The following is a 24,691-nucleotide window of genomic DNA, read 5'->3' as shown; positions in this document are numbered from 1 at the left end:
GTTAAGCCTGTCTGACAAATTTAATGAGCTATTGTGCCAAGACTTGAACTATATCATATACTCTATGCTCAAATTCTGGGTAACTAGGTATTTGTTGGATAGATTACACATTATGATATATATATCTTTGGCAGGTCTGAACACTAAGAAAGAAAAAAAATATCAAGTTTTTAATCATCATTTGCTATACATAATTCATTTCTTTCAATTGTTTACATTTGTGGGTATGCATCATATATGACATTGTGCTCAAATAAGTTTCCATACTTATGTGACATTTGGTTGAGTGTATTATGAAGAGCCCAAAAAAAACATGTTTGTTATTATTTGTGCCAATGTGCAGTACAGTAAACATTCAAACATCTGAAGGATGATCAAGTAAGAACTGGGATTAAAATATCAAACATTATGAAATGATAGGATATGATATGATATGATTTTGGCTTATGTTTGGGACTGTATGCTCCTCCATCCTGCCAATACCAATATTTCATCACAAAAATAAGGAGTTTCGACTAATATAACATTTGAGAGCATGGTATTCAAACATGGTACTTGGAGTAGTATTCTGCCACTTCAACAGAAATGTATAGTGTGATTTGTAATCATGCAAATAATTTTTTTTTGTACAAATTTACAAATGGCCAATTAAATATTTGGATCATAACTAGCTTTTAGGAAGGGTGTATTGCATGTACATGATTTTTTTTCAATTGAAGCATTTGCTGTTTAAGTAAGAGTAAATATGCTACACACACACTATGAACTGTGTTTAGTGTTAGGTCTTAGGAGATAAATGATATTAATACCATTGTTTAACAAGTTGTAAAGATATATGGAGTGAGCAATGTTCAGAACTTCTAAAAAAAGTTCATACACATATATACATGTTTGTAGTGTGTAATAGTTGACATGTGTTTATTTTAAGGGGAGAATTTGAAGCAAAACACATAAATAACTTTACATGCACAATTGTGATCTACCAAAAGCTCACATTTACTTGAGGATAGTAAAATGAGATGGGAATAATATAACTATTTAGGCCATATTTGTGTATTGCAGTTTCTGAAATTGGTATATGTGTATTTTATCAATATTACTTATGTTTTCGCAAGTAGTCATACTTGCCATTTCAATACTTATTAATATTAATCGTGTGCCATTTTTTTTTATACATTTTGTATTAAAAAAAAAAGAAAATTATTACAAGTCAATTCATTTGGATAAAAGGGAGGGGGGGCGGGGGCTATCTTCAATTAGTTCTGACTGTGCAGAATAATAAATATAACATAAATATAAGAATCTTTTTGAAATATTTAGGTGGCCCTTAAAAGGGCCGTTTTTGATATGTGAAAATTCACATTTTAGGCACGTTCTCCACGGATTCTTCGGGCCAGTTGGATGTCCTTTGGCATGATGGTGACTCTCTTGGCGTGGATGGCACACAAGTTGGTGTCTTCGAAAAGACCGACCAAGTAGGCTTCGCTAGCTTCTTGAAGAGCCATGACAGCAGAGCTCTGGAATCTGAGATCAGTCTTGAAGTCCTGGGCGATTTCTCTGACTAATCTCTGGAATGGGAGTTTTCTGATGAGGAGCTCAGTGCTCTTCTGGTATCTTCTGATTTCTCTCAGAGCAACAGTTCCTGGCCTGTATCTGTGAGGTTTCTTGACTCCACCTGTGGCAGGTGCGCTCTTACGAGCAGCCTTGGTGGCAAGTTGTTTTCTTGGAGCTTTTCCTCCGGTGGATTTACGTGCGGTCTGCTTTGTACGAGCCATTACGAACGATGTATGATTTCAACAATCTTAGACTGTGATACCCGAAATCCCGTAATAGGTTTAATTTTGTTAACCCGCAAATTTGAAAAGTTAAGAATTATTGGTTACGCAGAATAATAAAAGGCATTGTGATTGGTTGCGATTCAGGCATTTTCATTGGACAAAAGAAATGAAAATTTCAATCCACTTTTTTTGTCTGGTGGTAGAGCTTTGGTAGTGATATGTCAAAGAATAAAAAAAATAATTATTGCTATAAATTTTATTGTAAAAACAAAAGCAAAAAATTACCAAAAAAAAAAAAGAATACAAATGTCATCAACATCAGGACACATGTAAATTTTATTCAGAATTACAGTGACATGTATGTTGAGCTCCAGTTGAAAAAAAAAACAAACAAAATCTATCAAAAAAATAAAAGGAAAATGTGTACTGTAGCGTTTTTTTTATATTTATATTTTTAAAGTATAAATTAATACTATACTAAAATAAGAGGAAAATAAATATTAAATATTTCGAAAGATGTGATCTAACTTAATACTTTGTAAGAAGTTTATGCATCTTGTATTTAAAATATTCTAACGCACAACAATGATAAAAGGAGTGAAAGACCAAAAAAAATCTGATATCAATAAAAAAAAATTAAACTTTTCTGACCAGACGTAACATGTATGTATGTATGTATGTATGTATGTATGTATGTATGTATGTATGTATGTTTTAGTTCGGATCGATTCTTTATGAATTTTTTTCCAGTATGTAATATATTAAGTATTATAGAAATTAGAAGTAAAAAGTGGAATTTATTAGTATGATTATTTCTGTTAAAATTTTACTTTGTGGTTATATTTTATCAACGTGCATATAGAATAATATCATAAAAAATACAATAGTACTACAGGGTAGGGGCACTAGCTTGGTTTGTGTTTTGCGTACTGCAAGTACATATCAACGTAAGAATCTTTTTGAAAAGTTTTGGTGGCCCTGAAAAGGGCCGTTGTATATGATAGTTCAATGAACGAAACTGTTTATTTGGCAGCCTTCTGGGTCTTCTTGGGCAGGAGAACGGCCTGGATGTTTGGCAGTACACCACCCTGGGCAATGGTAACACCGGAAAGGAGTTTGTTCAATTCCTCGTCGTTCCTGATGGCCAATTGGAGATGACGGGGGATGATTCTGCTCTTCTTGTTGTCACGGGCAGCATTACCTGCCAATTCCAATACTTCAGCGGCCAAGTATTCAAGAACGGCGGCGAGGTAGACTGGGGCTCCAGCACCAACTCTCTCAGCATAGTTGCCTTTCCTCAACAGTCTGTGGATACGACCGACTGGGAACTGAAGTCCAGCACGGGACGACCTGCTCTTGGCTTTAGATTTAGCTTTTCCACCTTTACCACGTCCTGACATTGTGTTATGACTTGTTCGAATTCAAACAAAAATAATAACACACGTTTTGGCCAAGTTTCCCTTTTATACGACGAAACGGATTGAACAAGCGCACAAAATATGAACCAATCAGTGCGATCGTCCTATCGAGAGTAGTAACGGTGTTTTCCGCGAGGTTCGCGTTAAGAAACATATTTCAATCCACTCGTGTTATTTAAATACAAAATTTACTTGTATGACAACAGTATTCACTGAATTATTGTCAGCGAGTGAACATGCCACCAAAAGCAACAGGTTCAAAGGGAGCTAAGAAAGCCGTCACCAAGGCTAAAGCCGCACGGGCTGGAGGTGACAAGAAGAGGAAGAGGAGAAGAAGGGAATCTTACGGAATTTACATCTACAAAGTTCTCCGTCAGGTTCACCCAGATACTGGTGTCTCCTCCAAAGCTATGTCCATCATGAACAGCTTCGTCAACGATATCTTCGAGAGAATCGCCGCTGAAGCTTCACGTCTGGCTCACTACAACAAGAGATCAACCATCACATCTCGGGAGATCCAGACTGCTGTCCGTCTCCTCTTGCCAGGAGAATTGGCCAAACACGCTGTCAGCGAAGGCACCAAAGCTGTCACCAAATACACCAGCAGCAAGTAGACTAGCAGTAGCAGTCTAATATTAACGGCCCTTTTCAGGGCCACCAAAATCTTTCAAAAAGATTCTTATGTTGATATGTTATAACAGTAGCACATACCTCAACTTACCCGTTTTACTACAGAAAATATTGAACACGGACATATTCCCGTGTACTATAAACATTATAACATTGAACCCCCCCCCAAAAAAAAAAATCACACTTTATGTTGTCATGTACAAATACAAAGAAAAATAACACTTTAGTTAGTATTATTATAACGTTGTCTGATAAGGCACCAATTACAAACTAAATCTGCAGTACGATTATTATCGTAGTACTCAAATTCCTGACAGTAAATATAATGTTAGTTTGATCATTGTAGAGATTTCTTTCATAAATATACCATAATGTGAACTTTCGTTAATATGGTCTTTTGGGTTGTGCATATAAGTATTTATTGTGAGAATTTATTTCTTTATTTTTGGTGGGTAAAAAAAGAAAAGGGAGGGGGGGAGCTTTTATAGATACGTATATTTTATACATTTGTACTTAAATTTTGGCAACTACATGTAACATATCATATATAAGAATCTTTTTGAAGGATTTTGGTGGCCCTGAAAAGGGCCGTTATTGTATGTTCTGTAGGAAGCTGTTTAACCTCCGAATCCGTAAAGGGTACGTCCTTGTCTCTTCAGAGCGTAGACAACGTCCATAGCTGTGACGGTCTTCCTCTTGGCGTGCTCAGTGTATGTGACTGCATCTCGGATAACATTTTCCAAGAAAACTTTCAACACACCACGGGTCTCTTCGTAGATAAGCCCAGAGATACGCTTGACACCACCTCTTCGTGCAAGACGACGGATAGCTGGTTTTGTGATACCCTGGATGTTATCACGCAACACCTTCCTGTGACGCTTAGCGCCTCCCTTTCCAAGTCCTTTACCTCCTTTACCACGTCCAGACATGTTGACTTACTGAGTGAAATTGATCAGTAGAATGGCAAGTGGACGGCAAAAAATCGACTATAAACAAATAACGCGACCGTGATAGAAAGCTACCTTGATTTTACAAAGCTAAGCGACCATTGGTTAATACTATAACAAATAATCTTTGGTTAATCGGAGGGAAAATAATGTAAACAAACAAAAAAAGGGGGGAATACAATGTAAAACAAAGAATATTTTTCAGAAATGCTGATTACAAATTATGATGATTATACACTCAAAATTGTGAAAAAAAGTATTATTTAAAAACTAATGAATGCTCTCTTTTTTATTTGAAAATGAATTGCAAGTTGTAATACGTGGCTGTATAATAGTAAATGTTCTTTATAAATTGAGTTTAACTTTAGTTCCAATTTTAAACACATAGATACAGAGGTGCACATGATGTGGAATTACTCTGAACGAATAGAAGGATATGCAAATAATTGTAATCATGAAATATTTATAAGTCTGCAAGCTGAATTGCCATATTTTATAAGAAGGGGTTGTCCTTGATAAGATTTAACAGACTGAAATGTTCTAAGCAAATAAATGTCCAAGTAAACCCTTGTCATATGGAAGAAATATATCTGTCTTATTAAATAAGAGCCGATATAATTTTGGCATCTTGCACACACAGCATATAAAGCTTCTCAGTTCTGTTTATTTTGAAAGTTCATTCATCCATTTCTTAGATTTAGTTCAAGTTTTGAGACAATTTGAGTTTGGGACTTTCGTCCTTTGCAAAAGTCCGTTACAAGTCTTATTTTAAGTGGCAATTTCAACCGTTAAGCCTGTCTGACAAATTTAATGAGCTATTGTGCCAAGACTTGAACTATATCATATACTCTATGCTCAAATTCTGGGTAACTAGGTATTTGTTGGACAGATTACACATTATGATATATATATCTTTGGCAGGTCTGAACACTAAGAAAGAAAAAAAAAATCAAGTTTTTAATCATCATTTGCTATACATAATTCATTTCTTTCAATTGTTTACATTTGTGGGTATGCATCATATATGACATTGTGCTCAAATAAGTTTCCATACTTATGTGACATTTGGTTGAGTGTATTATGAAGAGCCCAAAAAAAAAACATGTTTGTTATTATTTGTGCCAATGTGTAGTACAGTAAACATTCAAATATCTGAAGGATGATCAAGTAAGAACTGGGATTAAAATATCAAACATTATGAAATGATAGGATATGATATGATATGATTTTGGCTTATGTTTGGGACTGTATGCTCCTCCATCCTGCCAATACCAATATTTCATCACAAAAATAAGGAGTTTCGACTAATATAACATTTGAGAGCATGGTATTCAAACATGGTACTTGGAGTAGTATTCTGCCACTTCAACAGAAATGTATAGTGTGATTTGTAATCATGCAAATAATTTTTTTTTGTACAAATTTACAAATGGCCAATTAAATATTTGGATCATAACTAGCTTTTAGGAAGGGTGTATTGCATGTACATGATTTTTTTTCAATTGAAGCATTTGCTGTTTAAGTAAGAGTAAATATGCTACACACACACTATGAACTGTGTATAGTGTTAGGTCTTAGGAGATAAATGATATTAATACCATTGTTTAACAAGTTGTAAAGATATATGGAGTGAGCAATGTTCAGAACTTCTAAAAAAAGTTCATACACATATATACATGTTTGTAGTGTGTAATAGTTGACATGTGTTTATTTTAAGGGGAGAATTTGAAGCAAAACACATAAATAACTTTACATGCACAATTGTGATCTACCAAAAGCTCACATTTACTTGAGGATAGTAAAATGAAATGGGAATAATATAACTATTTAGGCCATATTTGTGTATTGCAGTTTCTTAAATTGGTATATGTGTATTTTATCAATATTACTTATGTTTTCGCAAGTAGTCATACTTGCCATTTCAATACTTATTAATATTAATCGTATGCGATTTTTTTTTATACATTTTGTATTAAAAAAAAAAGAAAATTATTACAAGTCAATTCATTTGGATAAAAGGGGGGGGCTATCTTCAATTAGTTCTGACTGTGCAGAATAATACATATAACATAAATATAAGAATCTTTTTGAAATATTTAGGTGGCCCTTAAAAGGGCCGTTTTTGATATGTGAAAATTCACATTTTAGGCACGTTCTCCACGGATTCTTCGGGCCAGTTGGATGTCCTTTGGCATGATGGTGACTCTCTTGGCGTGGATGGCACACAAGTTGGTGTCTTCGAAAAGACCGACCAAGTAGGCTTCGCTAGCTTCTTGAAGAGCCATGACAGCAGAGCTCTGGAATCTGAGATCAGTCTTGAAGTCCTGGGCGATTTCTCTGACTAATCTCTGGAATGGGAGTTTTCTGATGAGGAGCTCAGTGCTCTTCTGGTATCTTCTGATTTCTCTCAGAGCAACAGTTCCTGGCCTGTATCTGTGAGGTTTCTTGACTCCACCTGTGGCAGGTGCGCTCTTACGAGCAGCCTTGGTGGCAAGTTGTTTTCTTGGAGCTTTTCCTCCGGTGGATTTACGTGCGGTCTGCTTTGTACGAGCCATTACGAACGATGTATGATTTCAACAATCTTAGACTGTGATACCCGAAATCCCGTAATAGGTCTAATTTTGTTAACCCGCAAATTTGAAAAGTTAAGAATTATTGGTTACGCAGAATAATAAAAGGCATTGTGATTGGTTGCGATTCAGGCATTTTCATTGGACAAAAGAAATAAAAATTTCAATCCACAATTTTTGTCTGGTGGTAGAGCTTTGGTAGTGATATGTCAAAGAATAACAAAAATAATTATTGCTATTAATTTTATTGTAAAAACAAAAGCAAAAAATTACCAAAAAAAAAAAAAAGAATACAAATGTCATCAACATCAGGACACATGTAAATTTTATTCAGAATTACAGTGACATGTATGTTGAGCTCCAGTTGAAAAAAAAAAAAAAACAAAATCTATCAAAAAATAAAAGGAAAATGTGTACTGTAACGTTTTTTTTATATTTATATTTTTAAAGTATAAATTAATACTATACTAAAATAAGAGGAAAATAAATATTAAATATTTCGAAAGATGTGATCTAACTTAATACTTTGTAAGAAGTTTATGCATCTTGTATTTAAAATATTCTAACGCACAACAATGATAAAAGGAGTGAAAGACCAAAAAAAAATCTGATATCAATCAAAAAAAAATTAAACTTTTCTGACCAGACGTAACATGTATGTATGTATGTATGTATGTATGTATGTATGTATGTATGTTTTAGTTCGGATCGATTCTTTATGAATTTTTTTCCAGTATGTAATATATTAAGTATTATAGAAATTAGAAGTAAAAAGTGGAATTTATTAGTATGATTATTTCTGTTAAAATTTTACTTTGTGGTTATATTTTATCAACGTGCATATAGAATAATATCATAAAAAATACAATAGTACTACAGGGTAGGGGCACTAGCTTGGTTTGTGTTTTGCGTACTGCAAGTACATATCAACGTAAGAATCTTTTTGAAAAGTTTTGGTGGCCCTGAAAAGGGCCGTTGTATATGATAGTTCAATGAACGAAACTGTTTATTTGGCAGCCTTCTGGGTCTTCTTGGGCAGGAGAACGGCCTGGATGTTTGGCAGTACACCACCCTGGGCAATGGTAACACCGGAAAGGAGTTTGTTCAATTCCTCGTCGTTCCTGATGGCCAATTGGAGATGACGGGGGATGATTCTGCTCTTCTTGTTGTCACGGGCAGCATTACCTGCCAATTCCAATACTTCAGCGGCCAAGTATTCAAGAACGGCGGCGAGGTAGACAGGGGCTCCAGCACCAACTCTCTCAGCATAGTTGCCTTTCCTCAACAGTCTGTGGATACGACCGACTGGGAACTGAAGTCCAGCACGGGACGACCTGCTCTTGGCCTTAGATTTAGCTTTTCCACCTTTACCACGTCCTGACATTGTGTTATGACTTGTTCGAATTCAAACAAAAATAATAACACACGTTTTGGCCAAGTTTCCCTTTTATACGACGAAACGGATTGAACAAGCGCACAAAATATGAACCAATCAGTGAGATCGTCCTATCGAGAGTAGTAATGGTGTTTTCCGCGAGGTTCGCGTTAAGAAACATATTTCAATCCACTCGTGTTATTTAAATACAAAATTTACTTGTATGACAACAGTATTCACTGAATTATTGTCAGCGAGTAAACATGCCACCAAAAGCAACAGGTTCAAAGGGAGCTAAGAAAGCCGTCACCAAGGCTAAAGCCGCACGGGCTGGAGGTGACAAGAAGAGGAAGAGGAGAAGAAGGGAATCTTACGGAATTTACATCTACAAAGTTCTCCGTCAAGTTCACCCAGATACTGGTGTCTCCTCCAAAGCTATGTCCATCATGAACAGCTTCGTCAACGATATCTTCGAGAGAATCGCCGCTGAAGCTTCACGTCTGGCTCACTACAACAAGAGATCAACCATCACATCTCGGGAGATCCAGACTGCTGTCCGTCTCCTCTTGCCAGGAGAATTGGCCAAACACGCTGTCAGCGAAGGCACCAAAGCTGTCACCAAATACACCAGCAGCAAGTAGACTAGCAGTAGCAGTCTAATATTAACGGCCCTTTTCAGGGCCACCAAAATATTTCAAAAAGATTCTTATGTTGATATGTTATAACAGTAGCACATACCTCAACTTACCCGTTTTACTACAGAAAATATTGACATATTCCCGTGTACTATAAACATTATAACATTGAAACACCACCCCCCCCAAAAAAAAAAAAAATCACACTTTATGTTGTCATATACCAATACAAAGAAAAATAACACTTTAGTTAGTATCAATATTATAACGTTGTCTTATAAGGCACCAATTACAAACTAAATCTGCAGTACGATTATTATCGTAGTACTCAAATTCCTGACAGTAAATATAATGTTAGTTTGATCATTGTAGAGATGTCTTTCATAAATATACCATAATGTGAACTTTCGTTAATTTGGTGTTTTGGGTTGTGCATATAAGTATTTATTGTGAGAATTTATTTTTTTATTTTTGGTGGGTAAAAAAAGAAAAGGGAGGGGGGGGGAGCTTTTATAGATACGTATATTTTATACATTTGTACTTAAATTTTGGCAACTACATGTAACATATCATATATAAGAATCTTTTTGAAGGATTTTGGTGGCCCTGAAAAGGGCCGTTATTGTATGTTCTGTAGGAAGCTGTTTAACCTCCGAATCCGTAAAGGGTACGTCCTTGTCTCTTCAGAGCGTAGACAACGTCCATAGCTGTGACGGTCTTCCTCTTGGCGTGCTCAGTGTATGTGACTGCATCTCGGATAACATTTTCCAAGAAAACTTTCAACACACCACGGGTCTCTTCGTAGATAAGTCCAGAGATACGCTTGACACCACCTCTTCGTGCAAGACGACGGATAGCTGGTTTTGTGATACCCTGGATGTTATCACGCAACACCTTCCTGTGACGCTTAGCGCCTCCCTTTCCAAGTCCTTTACCTCCTTTACCACGTCCAGACATGTTGACTTACTGAGTGAAATTGATCAGTAGAATGGCAAGTGGACGGCAAAAAAATCGACTATAAACAAATAACGCGACCGTGATAGAAAGCTACCTTGATTTTACAAAGCTAAGCGACCATTGGTTAATACTATAACAAATAATCTTTGGTTAATCGGAGGGAAAATAATGTAAACAAACAAAAAAAGGGGGGAATACAATGTAAAACAAAGAATATTTTTCAAAAATGCTGATTACAAATTATGATGATTATACACTCAAAATTGTGAAAAAAAGTATTTTTTAAAAACTAATGAATGCTCTCTTTTTTATTTGAAAATGAATTGCAAGTTGTAATACGTGGCTGTATAATAGTAAATGTTCTTTATAAATTGAGTTTAACTTTAGTTCCAATTTTAAACACATAGATACAGAGGTGCACATGATGTGGAATTACTCTGAACGAATAGAAGATATGCAAATAATTGTAATCATGAAATATTTATAAGTCTGCAAGCTGAATTGCCATATTTTATAAGAAGGGGTTGTCCTTGATCAGCTTTAACAGACTGAAATGTTCTAAGCAAATAAATGTCCAAGTAAACCCTTGTCATATGGAAGAAATATATCTGTCTTATTAAATAAGAGCCGATATAATTTTTGCATCTTGCACACACAGCATATAAAGCTTCTCAGTTCTGTTTATTTTGAAAGTTCATTCATCCATTTCTTAGATTTAGTTCAAGTTTTGAGACAATTTGAGTTTGGGACTTTCGTCCTTTGCAAAAGTCCGTTACAAGTCTTATTTTAAGTGGCAATTTCAACCGTTAAGCCTGTCTGACAAATTTAATGAGCTATTGTGCCAAGACTTGAACTATATCATATACTCTATGCTCAAATTCTGGGTAACTAGGTATTTGTTGGACAGATTACACATTATGATATATATATCTTTGGCAGGTCTGAACACTAAGAAAGAAAAAAAAAATCAAGTTTTTAATCATCATTTGCTATACATAATTCATTTCTTTCAATTGTTTACATTTGTGGGTATGCATCATATATGACATTGTGCTCAAATAAGTTTCCATACTTATGTGACATTTGGTTGAGTGTATTATGAAGAGCCCAAAAAAAAAACATGTTTGTTATTATTTGTGCCAATGTGTAGTACAGTAAACATTCAAATATCTGAAGGATGATCAAGTAAGAACTGGGATTAAAATATCAAACATTATGAAATGATAGGATATGATATGATATGATTTTGGCTTATGTTTGGGACTGTATGCTCCTCCATCCTGCCAATACCAATATTTCATCACAAAAATAAGGAGTTTCGACTAATATAACATTTGAGAGCATGGTATTCAAACATGGTACTTGGAGTAGTATTCTGCCACTTCAACAGAAATGTATAGTGTGATTTGTAATCATGCAAATAATTTTTTTTTGTACAAATTTACAAATGGCCAATTAAATATTTGGATCATAACTAGCTTTTAGGAAGGGTGTATTGCATGTACATGATTTTTTTTCAATTGAAGCATTTGCTGTTTAAGTAAGAGTAAATATGCTACACACACACTATGAACTGTGTATAGTGTTAGGTCTTAGGAGATAAATGATATTAATACCATTGTTTAACAAGTTGTAAAGATATATGGAGTGAGCAATGTTCAGAACTTCTAAAAAAAGTTCATACACATATATACATGTTTGTAGTGTGTAATAGTTGACATGTGTTTATTTTAAGGGGAGAATTTGAAGCAAAACACATAAATAACTTTACATGCACAATTGTGATCTACCAAAAGCTCACATTTACTTGAGGATAGTAAAATGAAATGGGAATAATATAACTATTTAGGCCATATTTGTGTATTGCAGTTTCTTAAATTGGTATATGTGTATTTTATCAATATTACTTATGTTTTCGCAAGTAGTCATACTTGCCATTTCAATACTTATTAATATTAATCGTATGCGATTTTTTTTTATACATTTTGTATTAAAAAAAAAAGAAAATTATTACAAGTCAATTCATTTGGATAAAAGGGGGGGGCTATCTTCAATTAGTTCTGACTGTGCAGAATAATACATATAACATAAATATAAGAATCTTTTTGAAATATTTAGGTGGCCCTTAAAAGGGCCGTTTTTGATATGTGAAAATTCACATTTTAGGCACGTTCTCCACGGATTCTTCGGGCCAGTTGGATGTCCTTTGGCATGATGGTGACTCTCTTGGCGTGGATGGCACACAAGTTGGTGTCTTCGAAAAGACCGACCAAGTAGGCTTCGCTAGCTTCTTGAAGAGCCATGACAGCAGAGCTCTGGAATCTGAGATCAGTCTTGAAGTCCTGGGCGATTTCTCTGACTAATCTCTGGAATGGGAGTTTTCTGATGAGGAGCTCAGTGCTCTTCTGGTATCTTCTGATTTCTCTCAGAGCAACAGTTCCTGGCCTGTATCTGTGAGGTTTCTTGACTCCACCTGTGGCAGGTGCGCTCTTACGAGCAGCCTTGGTGGCAAGTTGTTTTCTTGGAGCTTTTCCTCCGGTGGATTTACGTGCGGTCTGCTTTGTACGAGCCATTACGAACGATGTATGATTTCAACAATCTTAGACTGTGATACCCGAAATCCCGTAATAGGTCTAATTTTGTTAACCCGCAAATTTGAAAAGTTAAGAATTATTGGTTACGCAGAATAATAAAAGGCATTGTGATTGGTTGCGATTCAGGCATTTTCATTGGACAAAAGAAATAAAAATTTCAATCCACAATTTTTGTCTGGTGGTAGAGCTTTGGTAGTGATATGTCAAAGAATAACAAAAATAATTATTGCTATTAATTTTATTGTAAAAACAAAAGCAAAAAATTACCAAAAAAAAAAAAAAGAATACAAATGTCATCAACATCAGGACACATGTAAATTTTATTCAGAATTACAGTGACATGTATGTTGAGCTCCAGTTGAAAAAAAAAAAAAAACAAAATCTATCAAAAAATAAAAGGAAAATGTGTACTGTAACGTTTTTTTTATATTTATATTTTTAAAGTATAAATTAATACTATACTAAAATAAGAGGAAAATAAATATTAAATATTTCGAAAGATGTGATCTAACTTAATACTTTGTAAGAAGTTTATGCATCTTGTATTTAAAATATTCTAACGCACAACAATGATAAAAGGAGTGAAAGACCAAAAAAAAATCTGATATCAATCAAAAAAAAATTAAACTTTTCTGACCAGACGTAACATGTATGTATGTATGTATGTATGTATGTATGTATGTATGTATGTTTTAGTTCGGATCGATTCTTTATGAATTTTTTTCCAGTATGTAATATATTAAGTATTATAGAAATTAGAAGTAAAAAGTGGAATTTATTAGTATGATTATTTCTGTTAAAATTTTACTTTGTGGTTATATTTTATCAACGTGCATATAGAATAATATCATAAAAAATACAATAGTACTACAGGGTAGGGGCACTAGCTTGGTTTGTGTTTTGCGTACTGCAAGTACATATCAACGTAAGAATCTTTTTGAAAAGTTTTGGTGGCCCTGAAAAGGGCCGTTGTATATGATAGTTCAATGAACGAAACTGTTTATTTGGCAGCCTTCTGGGTCTTCTTGGGCAGGAGAACGGCCTGGATGTTTGGCAGTACACCACCCTGGGCAATGGTAACACCGGAAAGGAGTTTGTTCAATTCCTCGTCGTTCCTGATGGCCAATTGGAGATGACGGGGGATGATTCTGCTCTTCTTGTTGTCACGGGCAGCATTACCTGCCAATTCCAATACTTCAGCGGCCAAGTATTCAAGAACGGCGGCGAGGTAGACAGGGGCTCCAGCACCAACTCTCTCAGCATAGTTGCCTTTCCTCAACAGTCTGTGGATACGACCGACTGGGAACTGAAGTCCAGCACGGGACGACCTGCTCTTGGCCTTAGATTTAGCTTTTCCACCTTTACCACGTCCTGACATTGTGTTATGACTTGTTCGAATTCAAACAAAAATAATAACACACGTTTTGGCCAAGTTTCCCTTTTATACGACGAAACGGATTGAACAAGCGCACAAAATATGAACCAATCAGTGAGATCGTCCTATCGAGAGTAGTAATGGTGTTTTCCGCGAGGTTCGCGTTAAGAAACATATTTCAATCCACTCGTGTTATTTAAATACAAAATTTACTTGTATGACAACAGTATTCACTGAATTATTGTCAGCGAGTAAACATGCCACCAAAAGCAACAGGTTCAAAGGGAGCTAAGAAAGCCGTCACCAAGGCTAAAGCCGCACGGGCTGGAGGTGACAAGAAGAGGAAGAGGAGAAGAAGGGAATCTTACGGAATTTACATCTACAAAGTTCTCCGTCAAGTTCACCCAGATACTGGTGTCTCCTCCAAAGCTATGTCCATCATGAACAGCTTCGTCAACGATATCTTCGAGAGAATCGCCGCTGAAGCTTCACGTCTGGCTCACTACAACAAGAGATCAACCATCACATCTCGGGAGATCCAGACTGCTGTCCGTCTCCTCTTGCCAGGAGAATTGGCCAAACACGCTGTCAGCGAAGGCACCAAAGCTGTCACCAAATACACCAGCAGCAAGTAGACTAGCAGTAGCAGTCTAATATTAACGGCCCTTTTCAGGGCCACCAAAATATTTCAAAAAGATTCTTATGTTGATATGTTATAACAGTAGCACATACCTCAACTTACCCGTTTTACTACAGAAAATATTGACATATTCCCGTGTACTATAAACATTATAACATTGAAACACCACCCCCCCCAAAAAAAAAAAAAATCACACTTTATGTTGTCATATACCAATACAAAGAAAAATAACACTTTAGTTAGTATCAATATTATAACGTTGTCTTATAAGGCACCAATTACAAACTAAATCTGCAGTACGATTATTATCGTAGTACTCAAATTCCTGACAGTAAATATAATGTTAGTTTGATCATTGTAGAGATGTCTTTCATAAATATACCATAATGTGAACTTTCGTTAATTTGGTGTTTTGGGTTGTGCATATAAGTATTTATTGTGAGAATTTATTTTTTTATTTTTGGTGGGTAAAAAAAGAAAAGGGAGGGGGGGGGAGCTTTTATAGATACGTATATTTTATACATTTGTACTTAAATTTTGGCAACTACATGTAACATATCATATATAAGAATCTTTTTGAAGGATTTTGGTGGCCCTGAAAAGGGCCGTTATTGTATGTTCTGTAGGAAGCTGTTTAACCTCCGAATCCGTAAAGGGTACGTCCTTGTCTCTTCAGAGCGTAGACAACGTCCATAGCTGTGACGGTCTTCCTCTTGGCGTGCTCAGTGTATGTGACTGCATCTCGGATAACATTTTCCAAGAAAACTTTCAACACACCACGGGTCTCTTCGTAGATAAGTCCAGAGATACGCTTGACACCACCTCTTCGTGCAAGACGACGGATAGCTGGTTTTGTGATACCCTGGATGTTATCACGCAACACCTTCCTGTGACGCTTAGCGCCTCCCTTTCCAAGTCCTTTACCTCCTTTACCACGTCCAGACATGTTGACTTACTGAGTGAAATTGATCAGTAGAATGGCAAGTGGACGGCAAAAAAATCGACTATAAACAAATAACGCGACCGTGATAGAAAGCTACCTTGATTTTACAAAGCTAAGCGACCATTGGTTAATACTATAACAAATAATCTTTGGTTAATCGGAGGGAAAATAATGTAAACAAACAAAAAAAGGGGGGAATACAATGTAAAACAAAGAATATTTTTCAAAAATGCTGATTACAAATTATGATGATTATACACTCAAAATTGTGAAAAAAAGTATTTTTTAAAAACTAATGAATGCTCTCTTTTTTATTTGAAAATGAATTGCAAGTTGTAATACGTGGCTGTATAATAGTAAATGTTCTTTATAAATTGAGTTTAACTTTAGTTCCAATTTTAAACACATAGATACAGAGGTGCACATGATGTGGAATTACTCTGAACGAATAGAAGATATGCAAATAATTGTAATCATGAAATATTTATAAGTCTGCAAGCTGAATTGCCATATTTTATAAGAAGGGGTTGTCCTTGATCAGCTTTAACAGACTGAAATGTTCTAAGCAAATAAATGTCCAAGTAAACCCTTGTCATATGGAAGAAATATATCTGTCTTATTAAATAAGAGCCGATATAATTTTTGCATCTTGCACACACAGCATATAAAGCTTCTCAGTTCTGTTTATTTTGAAAGTTCATTCATCCATTTCTTAGATTTAGTTCAAGTTTTGAGACAATTTGAGTTTGGGACTTTCGTCCTTTGCAAAAGTCCGTTACAAGTCTTATTTTAAGTGGCAATTTCAACCGTTAAGCCTGTCTGACAAATTTAATGAGCTATTGTGCCAAGACTTGAACTATATCATATACTCTATGCTCAAATTCTGGGTAACTAGGTATTTGTTGGACAGATTACACATTATGATATATATATCTTTGGCAGGTCTGAACACTAAGAAAGAAAAAAAAAATCAAGTTTTTAATCATCATTTGCTATACATAATTCATTTCTTTCAATTGTTTACATTTGTGGGTATGCATCATATATGACATTGTGCTCAAATAAGTTTCCATACTTATGTGACATTTGGTTGAGTGTATTATGAAGAGCCCAAAAAAAAAACATGTTTGTTATTATTTGTGCCAATGTGTAGTACAGTAAACATTCAAATATCTGAAGGATGATCAAGTAAGAACTGGGATTAAAATATCAAACATTATGAAATGATAGGATATGATATGATATGATTTTGGCTTATGTTTGGGACTGTATGCTCCTCCATCCTGCCAATACCAATATTTCATCACAAAAATAAGGAGTTTCGACTAATATAACATTTGAGAGCATGGTATTCAAACATGGTACTTGGAGTAGTATTCTGCCACTTCAACAGAAATGTATAGTGTGATTTGTAATCATGCAAATAATTTTTTTTTGTACAAATTTACAAATGGCCAATTAAATATTTGGATCATAACTAGCTTTTAGGAAGGGTGTATTGCATGTACATGATTTTTTTTCAATTGAAGCATTTGCTGTTTAAGTAAGAGTAAATATGCTACACACACACTATGAACTGTGTATAGTGTTAGGTCTTAGGAGATAAATGATATTAATACCATTGTTTAACAAGTTGTAAAGATATATGGAGTGAGCAATGTTCAGAACTTCTAAAAAAAGTTCATACACATATATACATGTTTGTAGTGTGTAATAGTTGACATGTGTTTATTTTAAGGGGAGAATTTGAAGCAAAACACATAAATAACTTTACATGCACAATTGTGATCTACCAAAAGCTCACATTTACTTGAGGATAGTAAAATGAAATGGGAATAATATAACTATTTAGGCCATATTTGTGTATTGCAGTTTCTTAAATTGGTATATGTGTATTTTATCAATATTACTTATGTTTTCGCAAGTAGTCATACTTGCCATTTCAATACTTATTAATATTAATCGTATGCGATTTTTTTTTATACATTTTGTATTAAAAAAAAAAGAAAATTATTACAAGTCAATTCATTTGGATAAAAGGGGGGGGGGCTATCTTCAATTAGTTCTGACTGTGCAGAATAATACATATAACATAAATATAAGAATCTTTTTGAAATATTTAGGTGGCCCTTAAAAGGGCCGTTTTTGATATGTGAAAATTCACATTTTAGGCACGTTCTCCACGGATTCTTCGGGCCAGTTGGATGTCCTTTGGCATGATGGTGACTCTCTTGGCGTGGATGGCACACAAGTTGGTGTCTTCGAAAAGACCGACCAAGTAGGCTTCGCTAGCTTCTTGAAGAGCCATGACAGCAGAGCTCTGGAATCTGAGATCAGTCTTGAAGTCCTGGGCGATTTCTCTGACTAATCTCTGGAATGGGAGTTTTCTGATGAGGAGCTCAGTGCTCTTCTGGTATCTTCTGATTTCTCTCAGAGCAACAGTTCCTGGCCTGTATCTGTGAGGTTTCTTGACTCCACCTGTGGCAGGTGCGCTCTTACGAGCAGCCTTGGTGGCAAGTTGTTTTCTTGGAGCTTTTCCTCCGGTGGATTTACGTGCGGTCTGCTTTGTACGAGCCATTACGAACGATGTATGATTTCAACAATCTTAGACTGTGATACCCGAAATCCCGTAATAGGTCTAATTTTGTTAACCCGCAAATTTGAAAAGTTAAGAATTATTGGTTACGCAGAATAATAAAAGGCATTGTGATTGGTTGCGATTCAGGCATTTTCATTGGACAAAAGAAATAAAAATTTCAATCCACAATTTTTGTCTGGTGGTAGAGCTTTGGTAGTGATATGTCAAAGAATAACAAAAATAATTATTGCTATTAATTTTATTGTAAAAACAAAAGCAAAAAATTACCAAAAAAAAAAAAAAGAATACAAATGTCATCAACATCAGGACACATGTAAATTTTATTCAGAATTACAGTGACATGTATGTTGAGCTCCAGTTGAAAAAAAAAAAAAAACAAAATCTATCAAAAAATAAAAGGAAAATGTGTACTGTAACGTTTTTTTTATATTTATATTTTTAAAGTATAAATTAATACTATACTAAAATAAGAGGAAAATAAATATTAAATATTTCGAAAGATGTGATCTAACTTAATACTTTGTAAGAAGTTTATGCATCTTGTATTTAAAATATTCTAACGCACAACAATGATAAAAGGAGTGAAAGACCAAAAAAAAATCTGATATCAATCAAAAAAAAATTAAACTTTTCTGACCAGACGTAACATGTATGTATGTATGTATGTATGTATGTATGTATGTATGTATGTTTTAGTTCGGATCGATTCTTTATGAATTTTTTTCCAGTATGTAATATATTAAGTATTATAGAAATTAGAAGTAAAAAGTGGAATTTATTAGTATGATTATTTCTGTTAAAATTTTACTTTGTGGTTATATTTTATCAACGTGCATATAGAATAATATCATAAAAAATACAATAGTACTACAGGGTAGGGGCACTAGCTTGGTTTGTGTTTTGCGTACTGCAAGTACATATCAACGTAAGAATCTTTTTGAAAAGTTTTGGTGGCCCTGAAAAGGGCCGTTGTATATGATAGTTCAATGAACGAAACTGTTTATTTGGCAGCCTTCTGGGTCTTCTTGGGCAGGAGAACGGCCTGGATGTTTGGCAGTACACCACCCTGGGCAATGGTAACACCGGAAAGGAGTTTGTTCAATTCCTCGTCGTTCCTGATGGCCAATTGGAGATGACGGGGGATGATTCTGCTCTTCTTGTTGTCACGGGCAGCATTACCTGCCAATTCCAATACTTCAGCGGCCAAGTATTCAAGAACGGCGGCGAGGTAGACAGGGGCTCCAGCACCAACTCTCTCAGCATAGTTGCCTTTCCTCAACAGTCTGTGGATACGACCGACTGGGAACTGAAGTCCAGCACGGGACGACCTGCTCTTGGCCTTAGATTTAGCTTTTCCACCTTTACCACGTCCTGACATTGTGTTATGACTTGTTCGAATTCAAACAAAAATAATAACACACGTTTTGGCCAAGTTTCCCTTTTATACGACGAAACGGATTGAACAAGCGCACAAAATATGAACCAATCAGTGAGATCGTCCTATCGAGAGTAGTAATGGTGTTTTCCGCGAGGTTCGCGTTAAGAAACATATTTCAATCCACTCGTGTTATTTAAATACAAAATTTACTTGTATGACAACAGTATTCACTGAATTATTGTCAGCGAGTAAACATGCCACCAAAAGCAACAGGTTCAAAGGGAGCTAAGAAAGCCGTCACCAAGGCTAAAGCCGCACGGGCTGGAGGTGACAAGAAGAGGAAGAGGAGAAGAAGGGAATCTTACGGAATTTACATCTACAAAGTTCTCCGTCAAGTTCACCCAGATACTGGTGTCTCCTCCAAAGCTATGTCCATCATGAACAGCTTCGTCAACGATATCTTCGAGAGAATCGCCGCTGAAGCTTCACGTCTGGCTCACTACAACAAGAGATCAACCATCACATCTCGGGAGATCCAGACTGCTGTCCGTCTCCTCTTGCCAGGAGAATTGGCCAAACACGCTGTCAGCGAAGGCACCAAAGCTGTCACCAAATACACCAGCAGCAAGTAGACTAGCAGTAGCAGTCTAATATTAACGGCCCTTTTCAGGGCCACCAAAATATTTCAAAAAGATTCTTATGTTGATATGTTATAACAGTAGCACATACCTCAACTTACCCGTTTTACTACAGAAAATATTGACATATTCCCGTGTACTATAAACATTATAACATTGAAACACCACCCCCCCCAAAAAAAAAAAAAATCACACTTTATGTTGTCATATACCAATACAAAGAAAAATAACACTTTAGTTAGTATCAATATTATAACGTTGTCTTATAAGGCACCAATTACAAACTAAATCTGCAGTACGATTATTATCGTAGTACTCAAATTCCTGACAGTAAATATAATGTTAGTTTGATCATTGTAGAGATGTCTTTCATAAATATACCATAATGTGAACTTTCGTTAATTTGGTGTTTTGGGTTGTGCATATAAGTATTTATTGTGAGAATTTATTTTTTTATTTTTGGTGGGTAAAAAAAGAAAAGGGAGGGGGGGGGAGCTTTTATAGATACGTATATTTTATACATTTGTACTTAAATTTTGGCAACTACATGTAACATATCATATATAAGAATCTTTTTGAAGGATTTTGGTGGCCCTGAAAAGGGCCGTTATTGTATGTTCTGTAGGAAGCTGTTTAACCTCCGAATCCGTAAAGGGTACGTCCTTGTCTCTTCAGAGCGTAGACAACGTCCATAGCTGTGACGGTCTTCCTCTTGGCGTGCTCAGTGTATGTGACTGCATCTCGGATAACATTTTCCAAGAAAACTTTCAACACACCACGGGTCTCTTCGTAGATAAGTCCAGAGATACGCTTGACACCACCTCTTCGTGCAAGACGACGGATAGCTGGTTTTGTGATACCCTGGATGTTATCACGCAACACCTTCCTGTGACGCTTAGCGCCTCCCTTTCCAAGTCCTTTACCTCCTTTACCACGTCCAGACATGTTGACTTACTGAGTGAAATTGATCAGTAGAATGGCAAGTGGACGGCAAAAAAATCGACTATAAACAAATAACGCGACCGTGATAGAAAGCTACCTTGATTTTACAAAGCTAAGCGACCATTGGTTAATACTATAACAAATAATCTTTGGTTAATCGGAGGGAAAATAATGTAAACAAACAAAAAAAGGGGGGAATACAATGTAAAACAAAGAATATTTTTCAAAAATGCTGATTACAAATTATGATGATTATACACTCAAAATTGTGAAAAAAAGTATTTTTTAAAAACTAATGAATGCTCTCTTTTTTATTTGAAAATGAATTGCAAGTTGTAATACGTGGCTGTATAATAGTAAATGTTCTTTATAAATTGAGTTTAACTTTAGTTCCAATTTTAAACACATAGATACAGAGGTGCACATGATGTGGAATTACTCTGAACGAATAGAAGATATGCAAATAATTGTAATCATGAAATATTTATAAGTCTGCAAGCTGAATTGCCATATTTTATAAGAAGGGGTTGTCCTTGATCAGCTTTAACAGACTGAAATGTTCTAAGCAAATAAATGTCCAAGTAAACCCTTGTCATATGGAAGAAATATATCTGTCTTATTAAATAAGAGCCGATATAATTTTTGCATCTTGCACACACAGCATATAAAGCTTCTCAGTTCTGTTTATTTTGAAAGTTCATTCATCCATTTCTTAGATTTAGTTCAAGTTTTGAGACAATTTGAGTTTGGGACTTTCGTCCTTTGCAAAAGTCCGTTACAAGTCTTATTTTAAGTGGCAATTTCAACCGTTAAGCCTGTCTGACAAATTTAATGAGCTATTGTGCCAAGACTTGAACTATATCATATACTCTATGCTCAAATTCTGGGTAACTAGGTATTTGTTGGACAGATTACACATTATGATATATATATCTTTGGCAGGTCTGAACACTAAGAAAGAAAAAAAAAATCAAGTTTTTAATCATCATTTGCTATACATAATTCATTTCTTTCAATTGTTTACATTTGTGGGTATGCATCATATATGACATTGTGCTCAAATAAGTTTCCATACTTATGTGACATTTGGTTGAGTGTATTATGAAGAGCCCAAAAAAAAAACATGTTTGTTATTATTTGTGCCAATGTGTAGTACAGTAAACATTCAAATATCTGAAGGATGATCAAGTAAGAACTGGGATTAAAATATCAAACATTATGAAATGATAGGATATGATATGATATGATTTTGGCTTATGTTTGGGACTGTATGCTCCTCCATCCTGCCAATACCAATATTTCATCACAAAAATAAGGAGTTTCGACTAATATAACATTTGAGAGCATGGTATTCAAACATGGTACTTGGAGTAGTATTCTGCCACTTCAACAGAAATGTATAGTGTGATTTGTAATCATGCAAATAATTTTTTTTTGTACAAATTTACAAATGGCCAATTAAATATTTGGATCATAACTAGCTTTTAGGAAGGGTGTATTGCATGTACATGATTTTTTTTCAATTGAAGCATTTGCTGTTTAAGTAAGAGTAAATATGCTACACACACACTATGAACTGTGTATAGTGTTAGGTCTTAGGAGATAAATGATATTAATACCATTGTTTAACAAGTTGTAAAGATATATGGAGTGAGCAATGTTCAGAACTTCTAAAAAAAGTTCATACACATATATACATGTTTGTAGTGTGTAATAGTTGACATGTGTTTATTTTAAGGGGAGAATTTGAAGCAAAACACATAAATAACTTTACATGCACAATTGTGATCTACCAAAAGCTCACATTTACTTGAGGATAGTAAAATGAAATGGGAATAATATAACTATTTAGGCCATATTTGTGTATTGCAGTTTCTTAAATTGGTATATGTGTATTTTATCAATATTACTTATGTTTTCGCAAGTAGTCATACTTGCCATTTCAATACTTATTAATATTAATCGTATGCGATTTTTTTTTATACATTTTGTATTAAAAAAAAAAGAAAATTATTACAAGTCAATTCATTTGGATAAAAGGGGGGGGCTATCTTCAATTAGTTCTGACTGTGCAGAATAATACATATAACATAAATATAAGAATCTTTTTGAAATATTTAGGTGGCCCTTAAAAGGGCCGTTTTTGATATGTGAAAATTCACATTTTAGGCACGTTCTCCACGGATTCTTCGGGCCAGTTGGATGTCCTTTGGCATGATGGTGACTCTCTTGGCGTGGATGGCACACAAGTTGGTGTCTTCGAAAAGACCGACCAAGTAGGCTTCGCTAGCTTCTTGAAGAGCCATGACAGCAGAGCTCTGGAATCTGAGATCAGTCTTGAAGTCCTGGGCGATTTCTCTGACTAATCTCTGGAATGGGAGTTTTCTGATGAGGAGCTCAGTGCTCTTCTGGTATCTTCTGATTTCTCTCAGAGCAACAGTTCCTGGCCTGTATCTGTGAGGTTTCTTGACTCCACCTGTGGCAGGTGCGCTCTTACGAGCAGCCTTGGTGGCAAGTTGTTTTCTTGGAGCTTTTCCTCCGGTGGATTTACGTGCGGTCTGCTTTGTACGAGCCATTACGAACGATGTATGATTTCAACAATCTTAGACTGTGATACCCGAAATCCCGTAATAGGTCTAATTTTGTTAACCCGCAAATTTGAAAAGTTAAGAATTATTGGTTACGCAGAATAATAAAAGGCATTGTGATTGGTTGCGATTCAGGCATTTTCATTGGACAAAAGAAATAAAAATTTCAATCCACAATTTTTGTCTGGTGGTAGAGCTTTGGTAGTGATATGTCAAAGAATAACAAAAATAATTATTGCTATTAATTTTATTGTAAAAACAAAAGCAAAAAATTACCAAAAAAAAAAAAAAGAATACAAATGTCATCAACATCAGGACACATGTAAATTTTATTCAGAATTACAGTGACATGTATGTTGAGCTCCAGTTGAAAAAAAAAAAAAAACAAAATCTATCAAAAAATAAAAGGAAAATGTGTACTGTAACGTTTTTTTTATATTTATATTTTTAAAGTATAAATTAATACTATACTAAAATAAGAGGAAAATAAATATTAAATATTTCGAAAGATGTGATCTAACTTAATACTTTGTAAGAAGTTTATGCATCTTGTATTTAAAATATTCTAACGCACAACAATGATAAAAGGAGTGAAAGACCAAAAAAAAATCTGATATCAATCAAAAAAAAATTAAACTTTTCTGACCAGACGTAACATGTATGTATGTATGTATGTATGTATGT

The 24,691-nt window shown here is 35.0% G+C and overlaps 17 protein-coding genes across 17 annotated transcripts; 4 read left to right on the top strand and 13 right to left on the bottom strand.

Annotated features, from left to right (window-relative positions):
* Positions 1–1,085: 1,085 nt before the first annotated feature.
* LOC148597848 (histone H3) lies at positions 1,086–1,778 on the bottom strand. Its single transcript, XM_088560600.1, has one exon. It carries the CDS (start codon positions 1,773–1,775, stop codon positions 1,365–1,367), a length of 411 nt encoding a protein of 136 aa, XP_088416726.1. The 5' UTR covers positions 1,776–1,778; the 3' UTR covers positions 1,086–1,364.
* Positions 1,779–2,019: 241 nt separating this feature from the next.
* LOC148597847 (histone H2A) lies at positions 2,020–3,277 on the bottom strand. Its single transcript, XM_088560607.1, has one exon. The coding sequence runs from the start codon at positions 3,176–3,178 to the stop codon at positions 2,801–2,803; it is 378 nt and encodes a 125-aa protein (XP_088416733.1). The 5' UTR covers positions 3,179–3,277; the 3' UTR covers positions 2,020–2,800.
* A 49-nt stretch (positions 3,278–3,326) lies between these two features.
* On the top strand, positions 3,327–4,067 carry LOC148597846 (histone H2B). The gene has a single exon (XM_088560608.1). It carries the CDS (start codon positions 3,433–3,435, stop codon positions 3,808–3,810), a length of 378 nt encoding a protein of 125 aa, XP_088416734.1. The 5' UTR covers positions 3,327–3,432; the 3' UTR covers positions 3,811–4,067.
* Positions 4,068–4,393: 326 nt separating this feature from the next.
* Positions 4,394–5,037, bottom strand: LOC148597845 (histone H4). Its single transcript, XM_088560618.1, has one exon. The coding sequence runs from the start codon at positions 4,753–4,755 to the stop codon at positions 4,444–4,446; it is 312 nt and encodes a 103-aa protein (XP_088416744.1). The 5' UTR covers positions 4,756–5,037; the 3' UTR covers positions 4,394–4,443.
* Positions 5,038–6,282: 1,245 nt separating this feature from the next.
* LOC148597844 (histone H3) lies at positions 6,283–7,967 on the bottom strand. Its single transcript, XM_088560599.1, has one exon. It carries the CDS (start codon positions 7,326–7,328, stop codon positions 6,918–6,920), a length of 411 nt encoding a protein of 136 aa, XP_088416725.1. The 5' UTR covers positions 7,329–7,967; the 3' UTR covers positions 6,283–6,917.
* A 190-nt stretch (positions 7,968–8,157) lies between these two features.
* LOC148597843 (histone H2A) lies at positions 8,158–8,843 on the bottom strand. Its single transcript, XM_088560601.1, has one exon. It carries the CDS (start codon positions 8,725–8,727, stop codon positions 8,350–8,352), a length of 378 nt encoding a protein of 125 aa, XP_088416727.1. The 5' UTR covers positions 8,728–8,843; the 3' UTR covers positions 8,158–8,349.
* A 138-nt stretch (positions 8,844–8,981) lies between these two features.
* Positions 8,982–9,359, top strand: LOC148597842 (histone H2B). Its single transcript, XM_088560617.1, has one exon. The coding sequence runs from the start codon at positions 8,982–8,984 to the stop codon at positions 9,357–9,359; it is 378 nt and encodes a 125-aa protein (XP_088416743.1).
* Positions 9,360–9,948: 589 nt separating this feature from the next.
* LOC148597841 (histone H4) lies at positions 9,949–10,310 on the bottom strand. Its single transcript, XM_088560624.1, has one exon. It carries the CDS (start codon positions 10,308–10,310, stop codon positions 9,999–10,001), a length of 312 nt encoding a protein of 103 aa, XP_088416750.1. The 3' UTR covers positions 9,949–9,998.
* Positions 10,311–10,602: 292 nt separating this feature from the next.
* Positions 10,603–13,522, bottom strand: LOC148597840 (histone H3). The gene has a single exon (XM_088560594.1). It carries the CDS (start codon positions 12,881–12,883, stop codon positions 12,473–12,475), a length of 411 nt encoding a protein of 136 aa, XP_088416720.1. The 5' UTR covers positions 12,884–13,522; the 3' UTR covers positions 10,603–12,472.
* A 190-nt stretch (positions 13,523–13,712) lies between these two features.
* Positions 13,713–14,398, bottom strand: LOC148597839 (histone H2A). Its single transcript, XM_088560606.1, has one exon. The coding sequence runs from the start codon at positions 14,280–14,282 to the stop codon at positions 13,905–13,907; it is 378 nt and encodes a 125-aa protein (XP_088416732.1). The 5' UTR covers positions 14,283–14,398; the 3' UTR covers positions 13,713–13,904.
* A 138-nt stretch (positions 14,399–14,536) lies between these two features.
* On the top strand, positions 14,537–14,914 carry LOC148597838 (histone H2B). The gene has a single exon (XM_088560615.1). It carries the CDS (start codon positions 14,537–14,539, stop codon positions 14,912–14,914), a length of 378 nt encoding a protein of 125 aa, XP_088416741.1.
* A 589-nt stretch (positions 14,915–15,503) lies between these two features.
* On the bottom strand, positions 15,504–15,865 carry LOC148597837 (histone H4). The gene has a single exon (XM_088560623.1). It carries the CDS (start codon positions 15,863–15,865, stop codon positions 15,554–15,556), a length of 312 nt encoding a protein of 103 aa, XP_088416749.1. The 3' UTR covers positions 15,504–15,553.
* A 1,527-nt stretch (positions 15,866–17,392) lies between these two features.
* On the bottom strand, positions 17,393–19,079 carry LOC148597836 (histone H3). The gene has a single exon (XM_088560596.1). It carries the CDS (start codon positions 18,438–18,440, stop codon positions 18,030–18,032), a length of 411 nt encoding a protein of 136 aa, XP_088416722.1. The 5' UTR covers positions 18,441–19,079; the 3' UTR covers positions 17,393–18,029.
* A 190-nt stretch (positions 19,080–19,269) lies between these two features.
* On the bottom strand, positions 19,270–19,955 carry LOC148597835 (histone H2A). Its single transcript, XM_088560604.1, has one exon. The coding sequence runs from the start codon at positions 19,837–19,839 to the stop codon at positions 19,462–19,464; it is 378 nt and encodes a 125-aa protein (XP_088416730.1). The 5' UTR covers positions 19,840–19,955; the 3' UTR covers positions 19,270–19,461.
* Positions 19,956–20,093: 138 nt separating this feature from the next.
* LOC148597834 (histone H2B) lies at positions 20,094–20,471 on the top strand. The gene has a single exon (XM_088560614.1). The coding sequence runs from the start codon at positions 20,094–20,096 to the stop codon at positions 20,469–20,471; it is 378 nt and encodes a 125-aa protein (XP_088416740.1).
* A 589-nt stretch (positions 20,472–21,060) lies between these two features.
* LOC148597833 (histone H4) lies at positions 21,061–21,422 on the bottom strand. Its single transcript, XM_088560622.1, has one exon. The coding sequence runs from the start codon at positions 21,420–21,422 to the stop codon at positions 21,111–21,113; it is 312 nt and encodes a 103-aa protein (XP_088416748.1). The 3' UTR covers positions 21,061–21,110.
* Positions 21,423–21,714: 292 nt separating this feature from the next.
* LOC148597832 (histone H3) lies at positions 21,715–24,634 on the bottom strand. Its single transcript, XM_088560593.1, has one exon. It carries the CDS (start codon positions 23,993–23,995, stop codon positions 23,585–23,587), a length of 411 nt encoding a protein of 136 aa, XP_088416719.1. The 5' UTR covers positions 23,996–24,634; the 3' UTR covers positions 21,715–23,584.
* Between the last annotated feature and the right edge of the window lie 57 nt (positions 24,635–24,691).

Source organism: Perna viridis, chromosome 14 (genome assembly GCF_037379345.1).
Source record: "Perna viridis isolate PV_CMFRI_1.1 ecotype Kerala chromosome 14, ASM3737934v1, whole genome shotgun sequence".
NCBI classification, from domain to species: Eukaryota; Metazoa; Mollusca; class Bivalvia; order Mytilida; family Mytilidae; genus Perna; species Perna viridis.
Note: the sequence above shows the minus strand (reverse complement) of the source record. Positions and strands in the feature narration are given on the sequence as shown.